The sequence below is a fragment of the Hippocampus zosterae genome, chromosome 5 (genome assembly GCF_025434085.1).
Source record: "Hippocampus zosterae strain Florida chromosome 5, ASM2543408v3, whole genome shotgun sequence".
In the NCBI taxonomy this organism is placed as follows: Eukaryota; Metazoa; Chordata; class Actinopteri; order Syngnathiformes; family Syngnathidae; genus Hippocampus; species Hippocampus zosterae.
Window position 1 is genome coordinate 5,813,343 of NC_067455.1, and position 19,061 is coordinate 5,832,403.

The window sequence follows — 19,061 nt, forward strand, 5'->3', positions numbered from 1 at the left end:
CCTCGTCGTTATGTTTTTATTGTACAAGGAAAAGAAAACAAACACATGTGAGGGCCTGATGATAGCTAGCTTGACATTTTTTGTCATCACCGCAGCCGATGTCCTCCACAATGGCACGGCTGAAATCGAACATTTTTTTTTGTATGCATGATTGTTGCGGTTATTTGTATACAATGTCGAGGGAATTACGAACTGTTCCAAATTTCTGTCAATGTCGGCACAACTGTTTCAAACTTCTGTTAGAAAGAAAAAAAAAATCGGCAAGAGCTCTACTTTTTGGAGCCAGTGATTGCGAAAGTGAAGCGCGTCACAATAAAGGCCCCATTCATGTGGCAAGGGCTCGCAGCGCGTGGCGTCCCATCACGTCACACGTCTCCTCCTGAAAAGCGGCCGTCCCGCGGCCCGCCGAGCTCACAAGCGCTTTGCTCATCTTCATCCGCTCTTCGTCTTCAGCAGCTGTGCCTTGCTCATGGGGTGAGTGTGCCTTTTTGGCCCCTTTTGGAGTTTTTGGCTTTTCTGTAGGGTGGGGAGTGGGGGGGGTGTTCCAATCCCAGTATGAGTTTGGGTCTTCTCCTCGCCCGCCACCTTGCGTGAGTTTCTCCTGCTCGCACTTTCTTTGAGTACTCGTTGTAAATCCCCGTAAGATTGTGACTCTCGGTCCCCCGCTCCGGCGTGAACCTGGGCCCTCGCCCAAATCCACCTGCGATGAGTTCCAAGTCCCCCTAAAGCCGATCTTTTTTTGGAAAGCGCATATGACCTGGGGGTGCGCTTTTTTTTTCTGAGCATGAAAAAAAATGTAATTGCACGTCCATTCCAGTGGGTGGCAGTGGTACTCTCATTTATTTACTAGTTTATATTTCAGGCAAATCGATGCACTTAAAATCATTTCAGTGACAAAATGTCAACAATCCTGTTGAATTTATTCTTTGTTATAAGTTGAGCTCTCTGTCTTTGTTTGAAATGTTAATAAGAATCGTCTGTTCAACAGAAGTTTACATGGAACAGTTTGAGACAAAACCATTTATTGTCGCGCCAGAGAGTTGGTGGGGAGGTAAAATGTTTTTTTCGCCTTCGGGGGGGAGGGACTTACGTAAAATAAATGAGAAACACGGAACTAAAGTAACCTGTCATGAGGATGGACATATGAACAAACACAATAAGGCACGGGTGTCAAAGTCAAGGCCCCGGGGCCAGATCTGGGGCCCCCCACATCATTTTATGTGGCCTGCGAAAGCAAATCAACCATGTCAACGCCAATGATGTTTGCTAAAGTCTGAACCAAAATTTCCAATTGTCACATCCAATCCATAACAACAGTGTTTGAACAAGCCCTTATTCTTGACTTGGGATCCGCGACAAAAATGAGTTTGAGACCCCTGCGCCAAGGCGTACCAGCAGTCCTCTAGTGTTTTCAGACGCTCGAATGCCATCAGGGCGTGGTCCTTCTTCGCCGAGTTTTTCAACGACGACGTCTTTCCTCGTTTGTTACAAAACCTTCCAGAGAAATTACGGGACGAAAAAAAGTGGACTTTGAGAACCAAGAGATTCGTGAAACTGCTATAATGGCGAACGCGGGTGTTGGTATGCATGGTGAGCAGATTGCCAAGATAGTCTGTGGTGAAAGGATGAATGCCTGAAACTCAACGTTTTGCCCTCATGAGTGATCCAAGTCGTCAGAACAACCCGCACCGGAGCCACTTTCAACTTGTGTTTTTGGGGGAAAACGATGATACCGCGTCCTTTTGGATGACGCTAAGAAGTAAATTTTCCCACGGATTGGTCTCCTGTCAATCCGGTGGAGTGAATGGACTCCGTGGCAAGCGTCAGTGGGGAAATGTCATGAGAGCGGCGCCCTCCAAAGTCCTTGAAAGGCTGTTTTGTGCGCATGTGAGCGTACGTGCATTGGCCATAGTGGGCAATTTCCACGCTGGTTCGGCGGCGGAACATTGAAGAGTCGTGTGCACGAGCAGCTGACTTCCTCATGTCGCCGCCCGCCGAGGCCGCAGACGCTATCACCTCTTCACTCGCAAATGAAGGATGCAAGTCGGCCACATGCGAAGGTCTCGTTGCTGCCCTCTGTTGGGGGTCCTCTGTTATAACCTTCCATACAAACCTCGTGTCTTTCTGGTCCATCAACGAAACTACAAAGCCCAAATCTGACAAACTGAGATGTTGTGGGTAAGGTTAAAGTTGTTAAAAAAAAATATATATATATATATATAATATAATATATGGGCGGCCCGGTAGTCCAGTGGTTAGCACGTCGGCTTCACAGTGCGGAGGTACCGGGTTCGATTCCAGCTCCGGCCTCCCTGTGTGGAGTTTGCATGTTCTCCCCGGGCCTGCGTGGGTTTTCTCTGGGTGCTCCGGTTTCCTCCCACATTCCAAAAACATGCGTGGCAGGCTGATTGAACACTCTAAATTGTCCCTAGGTGTGAGTGTGACTGCGAATGGTTGTTCGTTTCTGTGTGCCCTGCGATTGGCTGGCAACCGATTCAGGGTGTCCCCCGCCTACTGCCCGAAGACAGCTGGGATAGGCTCCAGCACCCCCCGCGACCCTAGTGAGGATCAAGCGGCTCGGAAGATGAATGAATGAATGAATGAATATGTGTATATATACTGTATATATATATATATATATATAATATATATATATAAAATGGTGCAATGGAGTTCCGCTTAGTTTGATTCACAGATTTTGAACTTGGTTTTACTAATCTCAGATGAGAGTAAATTTTACATCAAGTTAACCATGACCAGGTCTAGGTATCTGTGACATGGTATCGGCAGACATCATGAGTACCCGATACCTTGAAATAAAGCCAGCATTGACCCGATACCGGCTGTGGGTGTGAAGTCTTATAATAATCCAATGCACTGACTTCCTTCCTCTGTTTGTCTCCCTTCAGATTTGGGGAAAGAGATAACGACATGGCTCATCACAATCATGAGGTGAGATGGGCGGGACTTGGGACTCTCTTGGTCACGCCACTCAAACATTGGTTGATTGTGTGTTCAGATGAGTGTGGTGCTGAGGGTCTCGCACCTCCCTCTGGTGCGCTCGGCGCTGGAGTTGGTGACCTCGATGTACTCGGAGGCCAAAGGTCGCTACCCTCTGCTGAGCTTGGTTGGAGGCGTGGCCGAGGTGGGCGTCCAAAATGCCTCCAAGGTGGCCTTGAGCGGAGCCACGCCCCTCGTGCAGACCCTCAGGCCTCAGAGTGCGTACTGTGCTGATGCTAATGCTAAATCCTAATAATGCTGCTGCCCTGTAGCTACTTTGTACCATTTCAGCTAACGTGGTGATCCTGTGCTACTTCCTGTGTTTTCGTGACACACTTTCTGTGTTGTGTGCTCCAAGTCGAGGCGGCGAACAGTTTTGCTCTGGTGGGTCTGGACCAGCTGGAGAGGACCTTTCCCATCCTTAACCAGTCCACCGACGAGGTTGCCAACTTGTTTCTTCTTCTTGTTGAGTGTGTGACGACTTTTTTTGGGGATGATTTGCAAAAAAAGTTGACTGGAAAAGGCCTCTGTAGTGCGTGTGTGTGTGTGTGTGTGTGTGTGTGTGTGTGTGTGTGTGTGTGTGTGTGTACGCGCATGTACGTTTCTAAGCCTAAAAAGAAAATGACCATTTACTCACTGGTCAGTGAACCTAAACAGGATAAGTAATGAGTACACTACTTAGTACAACTACTACGATGGCAACATTTACACAGTTAACATCGCACTTCTTGCATATCATACTCTTATTCTGACAGACAAGATGCACAATTTCCGGTTGCTAACTTTACCGTCAATACATGGTAACCTTCACCCGTGAACCGAGAAGTCAGCTATGGCCTTCCGGTGAAACCAATAAGAAGGCACTTGAAGTATGCTCGCGTATATCTACTCAAATAATGTCCTAAACGGAATGTGACTCGATAGAAACAGGATTATTAACATCTAAGAAACGGCTAGCATAAAACCTAGTTGATACGGTCAATCCCCGTTTATTACAAACCAACAAATTTCACAGATCTTCTGGCAATGTACATGAATAATGTGGCCCGCAGATGTACATTGTCCAATGAACCTACAGCCATTGCTTTCTGTAGGCAGAAAAAGCAGGATTGCATAGAAATCCGTGACGTAGCCGGTCAGGCATGCGTCGCCACGCTAATGGTGCGCCCCCGTCCAGGTGGTGGGTCACCTGAAGGATGCCTTCTTCCTGACGCTGGATGACATGCAGCTGTGGATGGTGGATGGATTGGACGGCGCGTTGGACCAGATGGAGCGTCTGTCTAACTCCGCCTGGATGGCGGTGCGGCAGGTGCAGGAGTCGCAGGTGGGACGCGCCGCCTCGTCGGGTCTGGATGACTTGCTCAGCCGCCTGGAGGACGCCACCGCCTACTACATGCCGCTGCCTCCCACGCTCCGTAAGTTAGCAACATTTGTTTTGAACTTTGTGATTTACCATCATTAGGGTCAATACGATGATGTCCATGGTGGTCTGTAATGGTCCATTTTGGTTTGGAGACAGAGTGAGCCAGTCCACATCTGGATTTCTAGGGGAGCCAGTGATTATTTGGGGGGAAATGGTTTATTTCGGAAAGCAAGCTTGTAGGTTGTAACGGCGTTTGTTGACGTGTGCTGTGTGTCATGTGGCGTGTTGAGGTCGCGAGTGGGAGATGCGGGTTCAGGAGTATGAGGACGAAGATGACGACGAGGAGCCCAGCGTCTGGACCCGCGTCCGTAGCCTCCTACTCTCCATAAGCCTGCAGCTTTACCACCGCATGGCTAAGGTCCAAGAACAGCTGGAGGACGCCACCGGAGCCCTGGGGGACGCCGTCCAAGCGGTTTGTGCAAAGCTAATCAAAACACTCGGCTCATGCTGGTACTGTACCTTGACTTTTTTTTTTTTTAATCTCTTCGCTGAACTTAATCTTGTCTTTAATCTTTTTGTTTGCCTTTTTCGTCGCACCTGAAATGCCTTCACAGGCCAGATAAAAGGATGTGGCAGGCTAAATCTGGCTCCCGGACTGCTAGCTTGATTGTCTAGGAAGAAGCATGTTCCCAAAAAGAGAGTGCCAATGTAACGATTTTGGGATACGACCCCATACATTTATTGTGCCACACTCCCCCCCCCCCCCCCCCCTGCAGGTGGGACTGGGGACTGTGCTGGAAGTGCTGGGGGAGTTGCTGCAGTACTTGCAGAGGCTGCTCGTGGCCCTTGTGTACCGCACAGAGATGCTAAGGCAGCTGACCCTGGGCCGCGTTCGCGAGCAGGCTGTCGTGTTAGCGGAGCTTCGTCCGGTGCAGCAGATCCGAGAGCTCCCGCTTCAGGTCCGCCACCTCCTGGAGGATCTTCAGAAGCTCTCCAGGATTCTCCTCCAGCTCGTCATCAACACCACGCCACTGTACGACTTGGTGAGCACACTTTGTACGACTCATATGTCGCCATGAGCTGACCTCCGCCACAATTGGGACACATTTGAAGCGGGTTTTCGGCATGTTCTGGACATCTTGGAGTCGTGTGAGTTTGACACCAATTTCAAGCCCATGTTTCCTATGCGTCAGCTCCAGCAGCCGTCCAACAAAGAGGTGGAGGATTTCCTGAACCAGGAGGACTTCCGTGCGGACAGCTCGTCCCGCCGCAGCTCAGCCAACAGTCTGTTCCTGAAAGCCATGGACGGACGTCCTCGCCGGCGCAAGAGTCTTTTCTCCAGAGCCGCCCGCAGTCCAGGCCCGGATGCCGCCGCCGTTGCCCCTGCGGCCGCCTCCGGCCAGCGCTCCAGCCTGAAGCAGGACGCGGAGGCGGACGGCTCCCCCGTCCTTTCCGATAGCGCCGCCCAACGCCGTCCCTCCGCCGCCGAGCTCATCCTTTCGCCGCTCAAGCAGTTTGTGTCGCAGAGCCAAAAGGCCTTCGAGTACCTCAACCCCAACTCGGTGGAAGAGCCCATCAACAGCGCCACCGACTGATGAGCGCCACCCCGTCCACGCCACAGCACGGTGCCGCCGCTTCCCCCGTGCCTCCCCTGCTCCGAGCCACACCCAGTCAGCCACCCTGACAGCAGAACGCCGTGGTATGTGTCGGTCAGCGTATGGCTTCTCCGACAGAATCGGCGCAAAACTCATCTAATCGCCGTACTCACTGACACAATTCTTCTTCCTTCCACTCTCACTTGACCTCCTGTCACGGTCACGTCACGCGCCATTAAGTCCTAGTATACACATTTGTAGTTTTCATATATGAAAAGATCGATTTTGTTACCGAGCCCACTCAACAAGCTCAAAAACCGGATCACTTTTAATATTTTGGTCATACTATGTGTCTAAGAATTGTCACAAGCAGATATGCGGCGACCGTTACTGAAATTTGCGTTGAAAAATGCCCAAATCATCAGAAAAGACTTTGATTTGGAAAATACTCTTGAGAAGCTGCCTCATTTCCGGCTGCTTCCCTTGCGCTCAACTAGCCTGTTTCTTGGATTGGCTAACTTTCAGTTCCACGTCACAATTCGTAAAATCAAACAACTCCAGCATAGTCAGCTATCCCAGCAAACATGGAAGTTTTTTGGGGGGTGGGGGGGGGGTCCTAAATATTGGAACATGTGTAATATTTAAGATTCTCAATTGGGTCTTTTGAGGCCCGGCCAGCTTTTAAGACCTCCCAATTGCGACTGGAGTGTGTTGCATAACATCAAATGTAGCTTGCTAACTGCTAACAGGAAGCAATTCGCCTGCTAACACGTTAATTGTAGCCATAAAATTTTATTTTATGTTTTATTTGTGGGGGGGGGGCGGGCCGGGGTGTGTGTGTCAGTGATGTCCATCAATAAAGCTTCACACAACCTTCGTGTGACTGCTTGTTTTTTTTTACCTACTATTAATTTCGAAGCATTTTTCAGCATGTTGAAGGAGTATTTGTAAGTTTCATGTGAAAGGGGAATGGTTTCTTGGCAATAGATTGTGATTGTGTCACACACGTACATGCGCGCTTAATGCAAGGTCAGAGGTCATCAGCGCGGCGTGGGGCCACTGCCACCGAAGTCTTGAAGAAAGCCGAAGGCGGAAGAGAAAAAGCTTTGGGACGCCGACGGCTCCAGCGATGGCGGCTCGGGGCGACCGGCGCTCACATCGGCCCCGGGGGCGTCCTGGCGGGCGGCGTCCTCGCGCTCGTCCTCGCTCGAGTCACTGACGAGGTGCGTATGCACACGCAGAAGCAAAAAGAATATTTGGAATATTTCTCAGCACTCACATTGTTGTCTTTCGAGTTTTCTGAAGTTCTCTGTTTTCATCTTTGGTGTTTGTATTCGTTTGATTTTTTTTGTTTTTTCACCTTTTTCTCATTCCAGTTTTCTTGGTTTTTTTTCTCCTTATTAGTATTTTCTCATATTGTTTTTCGCTTTTTTATTTTTACATTTTTCCCAATGTCATATTTTTTCCCCATGTATTTTTTGCATTTTTCTCACTTTTTTTTTTACAGTTTCTCCTATTTTTATTTTTATTTTTTTATGCTTTTCTACTTAAGAGTTTTATTTTTAGTGTTTCTCTTGTACCTTTTAGCATTTTTTTCTTTTTTGTGGTTATTTCATTTTTTGTTTCTCTCCTTTTGGGGATTTAGGTTTTCTTTTTTTCAGTTTTTATTTTTTTACTTGTGTTCCTCATTTGACCTTTTCCTAGTGCTGGTCATTCTCATTTTTTAATTTCTCTTATTTTAGAGTTTTATTCAACCTCCGTTTTTCGCGTTTTCCTCAATTGAAGGCCGTTTCTTGTTTTTCGGCTATCGAGCGCTCGCTTTTGCAGGATTTCTCGTGGCGGCGTCACTCACGGCTCCTCCTGGCTGTCTTCTCGGAAGGTCGCCGGTCGCGCGCACACGTGACACATCTTCCCACCTCTCTTGAAACACGGCTTACAAAACACTCCTGCAAACACAGCGAGGGGAAACCAAAAACCTCGTGACAGCGGTTACCGCGGTTAGCGGCCAACACCGCGTGCTCTCCCTGACGCCACCTGACCCCCCCGCACCCCCTGCGCCAAGATTTAGCCGTAGCACGTTGCTACCCGTCTTGTGCAGAGTTGTGATTGGCGGGTGCCCGGTGGGCCTTATCGACCATCCTACCTGGACACCGATCGACGTCGCAGACGAACGGCACAAGCCCCGCCCTCCCACCGCAGGACACGCACATTTCTGACAGGTAGGCTCCTCCCCCTGGAAGCCTGACAGACACATGCATTGATACTTGATTGACTGTTGTGGAAAAGAAACACACGTGACCGACGCGGTGGCTGCGAGAGTGACGCTCATCCAGTCTCCTAATATTGGGTCGTGTGCGTTTGATTCGGACGGGCGGGGGCTCGACTGACCTCCGACTGGGGAATGACATTGGAGAAAGAGCTCATGCTTAACTTTGGCTCACTGATACCAGGTCGTTATGAAGTCCCCACGACGCACGTTATGAAGTCCAAATGTCCCCACGACGCACCTTCGCAACAGGGCCCAGAGACGGCCGCGAGGCTTTGCCCCTTTCGGCGACATCCTGGCCGCCGCCCTCAGCAGGGCTCTTCCCGCCGCCCGCCTCTCGTCCAGGATTTGCTGGCGAAGGAAGTGGAGACGTGCCTGATGGAGCAGGAAGTGAGTGTAAAGCCAGTAGATGTCGGAAAACTAATTGAGCGCATGGCAAAGGGCATATAGTGACATTCATTCATTCATTCATTCATCTTCCGAACCGCTTGATCCTCACTTGGGTCGCGGGGGGTGCTGGAGCCCATCCCAGCCATCTACGGGCAGTAGGCGGGGGACACCCTGAACTGGTTGCCAGCCAATCGCAGGGCACACAGAAACGAACAACCACTCGCGCTCACTCACACACCCAGGGACAATTTAGAGTGTTCAATCAGCCTGCCACGCATGTTTTTGGAATGCGGGAGGAAACCGGAGCACCCGGAGAAAACCCACGCAGGCCCGGGGAGAACATGCAAACTCCACACAGGGAGGCCGGAGCTGGAATCGAACCCGGTACCTCTGCACTGTGAAGCCGACGTGCTAACCACTGGACTACCGGGCCGCCTGCAAAGGGCATATAGTGACATTCATTCATTCATCTTCCGAACCGCTTGATCCTCACTAGGGTCGCGGGGGGTGCTGGAGCCCATCCCAGCCGTCTCCGGGCAGTAGGCGGGGGACACCCTGAATCGGTTGCCAGCCAATCGCAGGGCACACAGAAACGAACAACCACTCGCGCTCACTCACACACCCAGGGACAATTCAGAGCGTCCAATCAGCCTGCCATGCATGTTTTTGGAATATGGGAGGAAACCGGAGCACCCGGAGAAAACCCACGCAGGGGGAACATGCAAACTCCACACAGAGAGTCCGGAGCTGGAATCGAACCCGGTACCTCTGCACTGTGAAGCCCACGTGCTAACCACTGGACTACCGGGCCGCCCCATATAATGACAACGCGTCGCTATATGACGCGTTTCTTGGTCTATTTGCGAGGGTGTGCGTTTACCATCTCGGTGTCGGGGTGGAAGTATGCGCAGATGAGGCGTCTTGACCGGCGGACGATTCCTCCGGCGAGCGTCACCAGCAGGGCCACGCCCAAAAGGAAGCCTGAGAGATGAGCGGACAGGTCACCTCTCCCCCCCCCACGCCTCCATACATCACTTCCCGCGGCGGAGGCCCACCTATGGCGAAGCAGGAAGCGTAGTCGGGTTCCGATGGTACAAACAGACACTTGGGGCTGATGACGGTGACGTTTCCGGCCTGCAGCACGTTGAAGGACACCGCCAGGTCACGCATGATGTCGGCCATGTAGCCCGAGCCTTCCACCTGAACTGCCACCGTTACCGGAGCTGCGGGATCATACCACCCCACGCTCAGACATAACCGTGTACCCGTCCGGCTCGTTTAAGATCGTTAGCGCTCACGGCATTAGCGCTTAGGAAGGATTGAAGGACAAGTGAAGGACGATTGAAGGAATTGGAAGATGCAAGTGGAAAAAAAAAGGGTTCATTCGGGAAACGCGTCGCTGGCATAGCACCTCGGGCCACGACGCCCCCCTGGACCTGCCGGTGCACCTGATCCAAAAGCCAGAAGACCAGGAAGTCCAGAGCTACAAGAACCGCCGACATCAGCATGTGTCTCGTCACCCAGGCCACGCCCACTAGCACCGAACGACACTCTCTGCGTGTCAGCCACAGAGACACTGAAACAGGAATTGATGCCATTAAGTGGCGACAGGAAGTGATGGGTGACTGGCGTGCGACGTGGACCCGAGTCGTCAATCGTCGTTTCTGATGAACTCACGTGGCCTAATGTAGATCTGTGACTCCTTACGCGTGATTGGCAGGATGGAAGCCCCGCCTTCTGAGGTCAACCGACGATCCAGTTTTACAAACTGAGCGGTGATGTAAACGTTTTCGAAATTCAAGCGCGTCAAGTATTTGCGCTGGTACCGCACCGCCCTACACACACACGCTTGCGTTAGCTAGCAGCCGCTAGTTTCACACACAAAATCATCGGCGGACGTGCACGAAGACACGTTCGCGCAAACCGACACGGTTGCGGGTCTGGCACGCCCAGCGCAGAAGGTGCGGTCACCTGATTAGGGAGCAGGTTAGGAACAAAAGCCCCGCCCACACGAGCGGTCCTCTAAGTGTGGTGAAGACCTTGAGGTCCGAAGTCAGCTGCTCCAAGATCTCCTGAGCCGTCTGGTGTAGCGAGCGGCTCACGTTGGCGTCCACCTCCACGTCGGCCGACACCGACAGGTTGAAATCGAAATGGCTCCGCATTCGGCGGAAGGCGGAGATGACGGCTGAATATGCAAGTGGGAGGAGTCAGGGGGTGGGGCCGGGAGGCGGGAGGCGGGCTCTCAATGGCCGGCAGACTTACGCTCGGCCAAGTGCTTCTTGAGCTGGCTGGAGATATATTCCGGAATGATGCAGAACAGCTTGGGGGCTAAAAGACACCAAAAGCAGACGTACTTGTTGGATTATTTGCTTTCAGGTTTGCTTCTCTGTCTCACTAGCTTGTTTTGTCCTCTGCTGCTAGCTTGTTGTTGTCCTCTGCTGCTGTTATAGTGTATGTTTCACAGTTTTTTTGGGGGACTTTGAAATTCCATTGCTATGCTATGCTATGCTATGCTATGCTATGCTATGCTATGCTATGCTGTGCTGTGCTGTGCTGTGCTGTGCTGTGCTAGGCTATGCTATGCTATGCTATGCTATGCTATGCTAGGCTATGACTTCACCAAGGCACATAAAAAGCTAAGTCAGGCACCCGGCGGGTCAATGCACCTTTCGCCAGCTCACAAAGGTGCATGAAGCCATCGACGATGCCACACAGGAAGTTGAAGTCGCCTAGCTTAGCAACGCAGTCGCCTTTGGCCCGGATAAAGATGGCGCGACACTTCCTGTACGGCGCGCCCAGTTTGGCGTTGCACACGTTGCCAAGGTCCGACAGGAAATGAAAAACGTTCATCATGGTGCGGGCTGGAGGGCGAGGAGGACAAAGACTCAACCTGAAGACAGGTGTGCACATACACACACACACACATAGATTGTGATTTTCTCACCAACATGGCGGATGCCATCACTCAGCGAGCCAATCAGCTTGTTGACTCTGGCCGCCATGGCAGCGGCGTTCCTTCCAATCTGGCGGATGTGGTCCAGCGCGGCTGCATGGCCATGCACACACATGCACACGATTTTCTCTGAGGTGTTGCTCAGCGGAACTGCGATGAGGGAAGCCAGTGGGCGTGTCTTACCCAGGAGAGGCGTGGCCGCGTTCTTCATCAGCTGTCGTGTCTGATTGGCGGCAAACTCGGCGCCACAGAGCAGGCTGGCGGCGGCTAGCTCCGAATTCTCCAATGTATTTGCCACCGGGCCCGACACCAGCACCGCCGTGCTTGCCAGCAACAGGAAGTTACGTCCGTGAGCTACACACACACATATCATCGGATATACACACACACATACACACACACACACACACAAGAGCGAAGGCACTGACCCGAGCAGAGCGACGGCAGCATAAGGCTGATGGCGGTGCGCACGCGCACGGACATCCCCATCCCGAAGCCAGCGATAGTGGCCACCGCCAGCGTTCCGTATATACACGGCCACAGTGGCGCCCCCTGCAGAAAGAGCGCGGTGGCACCGTAGCAGGAGGCCAGCACCAGCCCCGCCCCGAAGGCCACCAGGCTCCGCGCCGCCGCTCGAAAGTCACCTCGCAAATTGCCGCGCCGCGATGCCGGCGAGGATGACGACGAGGAAGATGGCAGCCTTTGGTGTGAAAAAAAAAATGGTGAGGTGTTTTGCGTCATGGCCTTGAGAGTTTCTGGCTCCATTTTTAACATTCTTGGTAAGACGTAATTGCCTTTTGTAGAGCTCCCAAAAAGTCTTCCAATGGATTTGCCTGGATTATATTGTCTGTTTACATGTGCTGCTGCAACGTTTGTGTTGTTCAAGTATCCATGCTATTTGTTCTTCCGTCTAGGCCATTTACCATGATATTCTAGCATTAAGGTAGTGAGAGCATTCCTTTGCACAATCAGCCCAATGACGGTTCGTGGCAACAAAAAAAACAAACAAACAAACAAATCTAGTCAGGTTGTATCAGTCGTATCTCAGGGCACCGCAATGCGCTCAGTCGTAGCAACTTTTTTGTCTTTTTGTTTGGATCACATTTCTTTGCATTTTCAAAATCACAAAAAAAGTCAAGCATCTTGTCCGCTCTCCCATCTTTGACAATAGAATGCAAGAAATTAGCCGTGCAGTTCATTTGGGACATTTTACCTGCCTGGGCGTCGCCATGGTAACCAGTTGACTGCACTTCCGTCCATCACGCGACGGGACTCGTACTCGTCAAACAAGTTTTTCATTACATGGTTCAGATCGTCTCAGTTCTTTTTTTCCCCCAAATGTTTGTAACTCAAAGTTGAACGTGCGCGTCAGGAACGTGTAAGGGAATTTACTTTGACGGCGTCACGTGACATAACGCGTCGTTTAACTGTGACGTCACACTGGTTTGCGCCGGGGAAAAGGCATGGATTAGGATTTAGGATTATCAGTATATGATTGTGATCTTTACGGTCATTGTGAACAACAAGCACCAACGGCACAAGCCGGTCGTGACGTGATCATGACTCGTGACGACCAACCTCGCAGTAGTGAGTGTTTTCTTTTCATCTTTCTTGTACACGTCCTTGTGGTATTTCTGGTGTGTGACGCCATCTGGTGGCGGTGACGTGTCTCGCAGCTGTAGAGCATCTGATCAAGCACTTCCTCCCACGTGCCTGCCATCGCTTCCTTTTCAACCAATCGGACGAGCTGCGGCTTGCTGACGTCATCATACGCGCCCTGTTCGGCGCGCTGAGTGGTGCAGGTAAGAAAAATAAATCAACGAAAAAGAAAAGTAAAAAACACCAAGGTGGATGGACTTTGACTCAGGAGGTCTTGTTTTTTTGCTGTTGATATGTGGCCAGTCTAAATGGGAGCTCGGAGTGAAGTGGAACGATTGAAGTATCACGAACGAGTTGTGTTGATGTTTTTTTTTTGTTTTTTTTCCCCCAAAAGAGAAGTGTCCTCCATAATGCGCAATAATAGCAGTGGCTTTTGGAGCCATAATCGCAATGATTATGAATCATTTGAAAACCATATTGGCAGCATCTGGATCAAAATGTTCCGCACTTCCGTGGATGTTCTAGAGACGCTCAGGACCAGGGGTGCCCATTAGGTAGATCCTGATCTACCGGTAGATCTAAGACAGGTCCCAAGTAGATCCGAGGAGTGTCGAGAAGAAAAAAAACAAACAACCATTTGTGTGTCTTTGTACATGTTAGTAATATATTTTTTTGTGTTAATATACACTGCACACTAATCAGTCTCATTTTCACTAAAAAAAATATTTAAAAAATAAAATAAAGCAGGTAAATCTTAAATTTGTGTGTGTGTGTGCGTGCACGCGCCGGTAAGGGTAGATCCCGTGAGGTTAGTTGATCAAAAAGTAGATCTTCGATCCAAAAAGTTTGGGCACCCCTGCTCTAGACAAAGGGCTACCAACTCCGGTCATCGAGACCCCCTGCTGCACCGATCAGGATCGTTATCAGGCTCCTGCAGAGCTTGCAGATTATTTGAATCGGCTCTGTTGGAGGAGGGAAACATCTCGGGCTCTCATTGGAGTTGATGACCCCTGTTTTTTTTCAGTAAAATATGGTTTTATAGGGGTGGGGGGTCTGGGGGGGGCTCACACAGACTCTCCATTCAGAACCAATCCAGAACAATGTCAACTGCTAAGTCAAGCTAGCGCCGTCCAATCAACAGCAGACGATGTCAAGTGATGTGTTTGTCATGTGATCAGCCATGTTCGCTGCCATTGCGCCGGGCCTGCCCCTGACCTTTGACCTCAAGCTGGCCACAGGATGCATCTTTACTGGTGAGGAAGATGATGATGATGCGCCGCCACCTACAGGATGCCTGCGTGACTGTGCTTGTGGCCATATCCAGGGGTGTGTGTGGTGGGCGGGGCCACATCATCGGCCTTCAGATGTGCCGTCCTGCTGATGTTTCCCAGCATGCTCGGCTCCCGCGGACGCGCCTTCCTCTTACTGCTCGTTGTCTCTGCGCTCTATTCAGGTGGGTGCGCGACAGCGGGGTAACGCGATTGATAATGGACAGCGAATGCAGCACAGCTCGATAAATGCTGACCAACAGGTAGTCGCCGGATGATTGACAAGTGCGTGGCGCTTGATTGACAGGTCCGGTGTCCAACATCCAGCACAATGTCGAGACGGCGGCGGAGTCTCTGAGTTGCAATCTGGACCTTCAAGTGCGCAACGCCAAGTTGTTGTGGAGGGACGCCGTCAAGCCCTTCCTCAAGGTGGCGAAAGAAGTCGTGGTAAGACCCCCCCCCACACAAGTCATGTGACCACCCTGCTGCTGAACAAAAATAATTGCTTTTTAGCTAATGGCCTGCAGGTGATGTGCTAACTTCCTGCCTCTTTGGTGCGTCCAGCAGGGAGAAGCGGAATTCGAGTCAGAAGCTCACGGCGCCCACGGCGCCTTCGCCGACGTCCGACAGGAAGTGCTCGGTCGGGACACGAACGGCCGGCTGCTGAATGAGCCTTCCCGAAACGCAGACCGGAACAGCACGCAGGAACGTTTCGCCCTCAGCGCCTTAACGCAATGCGACGGTGAGCCTTCCTCCTCCTCCACCACCTTCTCCTTCTTCATCTCCATCATCGTCGCGTTCGTCTCCTGTCGGCCCGTAGGCATGGTCAAGGGGGGCATCGCGGCCTGCACCAAATGGTTCTCCGACAAGTGGGCGGAGTGCGCCAAGGCCATCCAGGTGCCCGTCATCAAGCACATCCTGTGCGTGCCCATGAAGTTCCACTTCCTGTGTAACATCATGAGAGGTCGGCGGACACCAGATCATCGACACATGCGCGATGATGATGATGATGATGATGATGACGACGGCGCCCGTGCGCTTTTGTTCCTCAGTCATGACGGCCTGGTGCAAGGAGCACATCCCCGTGGAGAAAAATTTCGGTCAGCTGTTCGATCATCTCAACACTTCCATTGATCTTCTCAATCGGGAGTTCACCAGCAAGCTCGTCGTCAAGGTCGCGACCCCGTCACGTTTTCGCCCGACGCCCGTATTTATTATTTACCTTCCGCGTGTTCCTGTGGCGCCTGTTGACATTTTCCCGTTCCTGTGTCGGTGCGCGACAGGAACATCAGCAGCAGTCGGCGCTGGACGGACAGCTGCTGGACGGCGACTTCACGCGCGGCATCCGGACTTCTTTCCGACAGGGGGAAGCTCGCATACGTAAACTGCTGGACATCTTCCGCCTCGTCATGTCCTTCGCATTCTTGTCCGTGTTCACGCAGTAAGCCGCTGGCCTCCAACCCAACCCCGCCCCCCACCCCCGCCGCCGTTGCAGTTGCAAATGGCGCCGGCGTCCTCGGTGTGTTTGTGTGTTCAAGGTCTCTCGGTTACGTGCGACAATTCCGAGGAGACATTTACTTCGATAACATGTACATCACCAAGTACTTCGGCATCATCGACCAACGCAGGAAGTCGCTGGTAACGCCTTCATCATTGGCGTCATCATCATCATCAGCAGCCTCATTATCATGTGTGTGTGTGTGTGTGTGTGTGTGCGTGCACATTCAGGGCAAACGGCATTTATTACCTCTCACGCCATCTGAGAGACGAAAGTTTGTGGACCCCTGGAGCCCCAAAATTCACCCTAAAGAAATCAAAGAAGTGGTGGGCTCACCTCGCACGTACACACACACACACACACACGCATGTGTCACTCATTGTCTGCGTTTGCAGCTGTCAAGTGTCGTTCAGGTTTTGTCCGTGCTCCTTCTGGCGTTTGTCCTGCTGACGGTGGACGTGTCAGTTTTTCGTGTACTGGACGTGGTGAGCAAGCACACGCGTACCACCGTCAACGTCACGAGTAAGACATCCGTTGCGTGACCCGTAAACACAAACATCCCGGGGCGTGTTGTGTAATGGTGCCCCGTGGTGGGCGTGGCCTTTTTTTCAGCCAGCCATCAGGTGGACATAAAAGTAGGCGGAACCTCAATGATGGCGCGCCTCTTGCGGAGGACGTTTTCCGCCTTCAACGGGTCGTCGAGGGTTCGCGTGGTATCCGACAACCAGCGTGAGTCGGTTTGGGGGTCAAGGGTCGCGCAGGGGTGATGATCGGCAGCCCAAATGAACTTGAATCTCATTCTCTATCCCCCTAAAGGCTGCGTGACTGCGCCCTCCTCCCTGGCCGCCTCTGCGTACATCAGCGTTGCCTGCTGCCTCCTGCTGGCGGCGCTCTTCAGCTGCCTTCAGGTTTACGCTAACCGCCTGCGGAGGGTCATCGCCGCCTTCTACCACCCGCGGGTAACGCCCCCTTATCATCCCGACATCCATCCATCCATTATCTGATCCGCTTCTACTCACGAGGGCCGCGGGTGTGCGGGTGTGCTCCCAGCCGTCTTCGGGGACACCCTGAACACCCTGAATTGCAGCGCACACATAAACAAACGGCCATTTGCGCTCACAATCAAACCTAGGGATGATTTGGAGGGTGGGGGGGTGTTCAATCAACCAACTGTGCATGTTTTTGGACTGTGGGAGGGAACCGAAGTACCCGGAGAAAAGCCACATAGGCACTGGGAGACATGCTAACCAATCATCCACTAATCGGAGTATTTGTTGTCTTCCTGAGGTTAGGCTTGCTTGCGTCTTGTTTGTTTTTGGGCCTGTGTTATACGTGAAAGCGGACAAAACGTCTGCGTCAGCTCTTCGGGTCCTTTTTGCAATAATTTACAAGCGCTCTTTGTTTGCGCCAGCTGCCGATGTCACTTCCTCTCGCATAGTGATGAGCTAGCAAAGTGTAAAACTTCAACACGTGCACACGCGGTCCAGCTAAGCCGATCAGGGCAATGAAGTGCACTTGAGAGCGTTTCCAACCAAACTCAATACGTGACGTCATTCATCTCAACTCGGCTTTATTTGGAATTCGGGGTGGATTTCTCTCATCTCATCTTCATTTCAAAACGACAACTGCGGATGTGAAAAAGTTCGGCGCCTCGTCAAGATCAGACATGAGACACATAAACTAAAAACAATTCTTAGAATGATGACGAAGAAATTCAAATAAGAACAATTGACTGATTTTTAAAAGACTCCTGCGGCGTCTTTCCTCTGTATTTGACCAATAAAATGAATTATTCTTGTACAGTATGTCACAGTTCTGAAATCGGCCATCTGCTGTTCCGCCAACGGCCTGCAGGTGGTGTCAAGGTGTATACTGGTCAGACATGGATTGTGATGCCAATTTAATGACCGCTCTTTGTTTGCGGTGTGGGGAAGGCCTCATTTTTTTGCATTTTTCAAAGCACAGCATGGAAACGGTGACGATGAAAGAAAAGCAACGTGCTTTGCCATCTGCTGTTCTTCATTGAAGCCTTTGAACAGTCCTTTGGTTGAAATGACACTTTGACTGGCTCTCAAGTTGCCCTGGAATTATTTTTGCCAGGTCAAAATATGCCCCAAAACACATGAAAAGCTTAAACGGTAACCCAAATGGCCTTCTGTCATAATATTGAACCAATTAAGTCATTCATAGTAACACCAATCTTCCCCCACTATGATATATTTATCATATTTTTTAAATCTTTTTGTAAGGGTTGACCTCTAATGCGAGCAGCAAAAAAAATATATATAAAAATAAAAAACCTCCCAAGGGTTTAGTTTTGCCCACAAAATGACGCCAATGTATTACTGAAGGTTGGCTTAATGAAATGAAGCCACACCCACTCACATTTCTGGGTGACATTTTGGGGGTCACTGTCGGCACTGTCCGCTGTCTGAGTGACCTTGGGCAGGATGCCACTCCCGGGGGGCCTGCGCGAGTGCGTGCGTGAGTCAAGATGAAGCCAAGCGTCTGCGCTGCACATCGCACATTTTGTCTTTTTGTCTTCCAGAGGGAGAAAACACGAATCTTGTTCTTGTACAACCTCAGCCTGCACAGAAGAATGTTGTACAAGCCTACGTGCAACCAACAGGCCCGCACAAACGTACGCAAACGCACTCAAAATTCTGACTACGCCACCGGCTTCTCACGAAAGTGTGTTGTATTGTGTGTGTGTGTGTGTCTGTCTGTCTGTGTGTGTCCCCACAGGTGATGGAGTGTTTATCTCGGCTGTGTCGGAGACGGCGGGAAGCGTCGGGGTCTGAGGTTCAAAGTGTGTAGAATGTGTGAAAAGATAAAGGTCGCATTAAACTCGTTTCAAATGTCAAAGGTCAAATGTTGTAAATGAATAAAAAATAACAATAATAATAATTAAATGATGTGAAAAACAATTGTAAATAGCACTGCTATTTATCCATTTTGTATTTATATTGCACTTAATTGAACGGTGTTTGTTTTTCTTTCTTTCTACCCACATTCTTGCTGCTGGAGGCTGTAAATTTCCCCAGTGTGGGACAAATAAAGGATATCTTATCTTATCTTATCTTACCACATACAAAACACAAAAAATGTACATGTGGGCTTAATGCACGC

The 19,061-nt window shown here is 50.9% G+C and overlaps 3 protein-coding genes across 4 annotated transcripts; 2 read left to right on the top strand and 1 right to left on the bottom strand.

Annotated features, from left to right (window-relative positions):
- Nucleotides 1-357: 357 nt before the first annotated feature.
- On the top strand, nt 358-6,018 carry plin6 (perilipin 6). The gene is made up of 8 exons (XM_052065661.1): nt 358-474; nt 2,910-2,952; nt 3,020-3,218; nt 3,359-3,441; nt 4,178-4,415; nt 4,654-4,835; nt 5,140-5,406; nt 5,557-6,018. Exons 1-8 carry the CDS (start codon nt 470-472, stop codon nt 5,956-5,958), a joined length of 1,419 nt encoding a protein of 472 aa, XP_051921621.1. The 5' UTR covers nt 358-469; the 3' UTR covers nt 5,959-6,018.
- A 547-nt stretch (nt 6,019-6,565) lies between these two features.
- On the bottom strand, nt 6,566-13,004 carry dcst2 (DC-STAMP domain containing 2). Its single transcript, XM_052065638.1, has 15 exons — nt 12,781-13,004; nt 11,996-12,267; nt 11,751-11,921; nt 11,559-11,660; nt 11,281-11,475; nt 10,877-10,942; nt 10,586-10,799; nt 10,292-10,449; nt 10,026-10,190; nt 9,670-9,837; nt 9,495-9,595; nt 8,466-8,599; nt 8,102-8,199; nt 7,811-7,904; nt 6,566-7,173 (listed from the first exon to the last, which is right to left on the bottom strand). The coding sequence occupies exons 1-15, from the start codon at nt 12,864-12,866 to the stop codon at nt 6,999-7,001; spliced, it is 2,199 nt and encodes a 732-aa protein (XP_051921598.1). The 5' UTR covers nt 12,867-13,004; the 3' UTR covers nt 6,566-6,998.
- Nucleotides 12,159-18,797, top strand: dcst1 (DC-STAMP domain containing 1). Of its 2 annotated transcripts, none has more exons than XM_052065652.1 (16): nt 12,159-12,294; nt 13,250-13,369; nt 14,345-14,419; nt 14,491-14,619; nt 14,742-14,881; nt 14,999-15,176; nt 15,255-15,398; nt 15,487-15,608; nt 15,718-15,875; nt 15,973-16,072; nt 16,163-16,258; nt 16,328-16,454; nt 16,545-16,661; nt 16,749-16,891; nt 18,481-18,573; nt 18,678-18,797. In XM_052065652.1, the coding sequence occupies exons 3-16, from the start codon at nt 14,347-14,349 to the stop codon at nt 18,747-18,749; spliced, it is 1,692 nt and encodes a 563-aa protein (XP_051921612.1). In that variant the 5' UTR covers nt 12,159-12,294; nt 13,250-13,369; nt 14,345-14,346; the 3' UTR covers nt 18,750-18,797. The 2 variants fall into 2 exon arrangements, with proteins under 2 accessions (XP_051921612.1, XP_051921611.1); XM_052065651.1 differs by lacking the exon at nt 12,159-12,294 and adding an exon at nt 12,902-13,154 and having other exon boundaries at nt 13,244-13,369.
- The last annotated feature ends 264 nt before the right edge of the window (nt 18,798-19,061 follow it).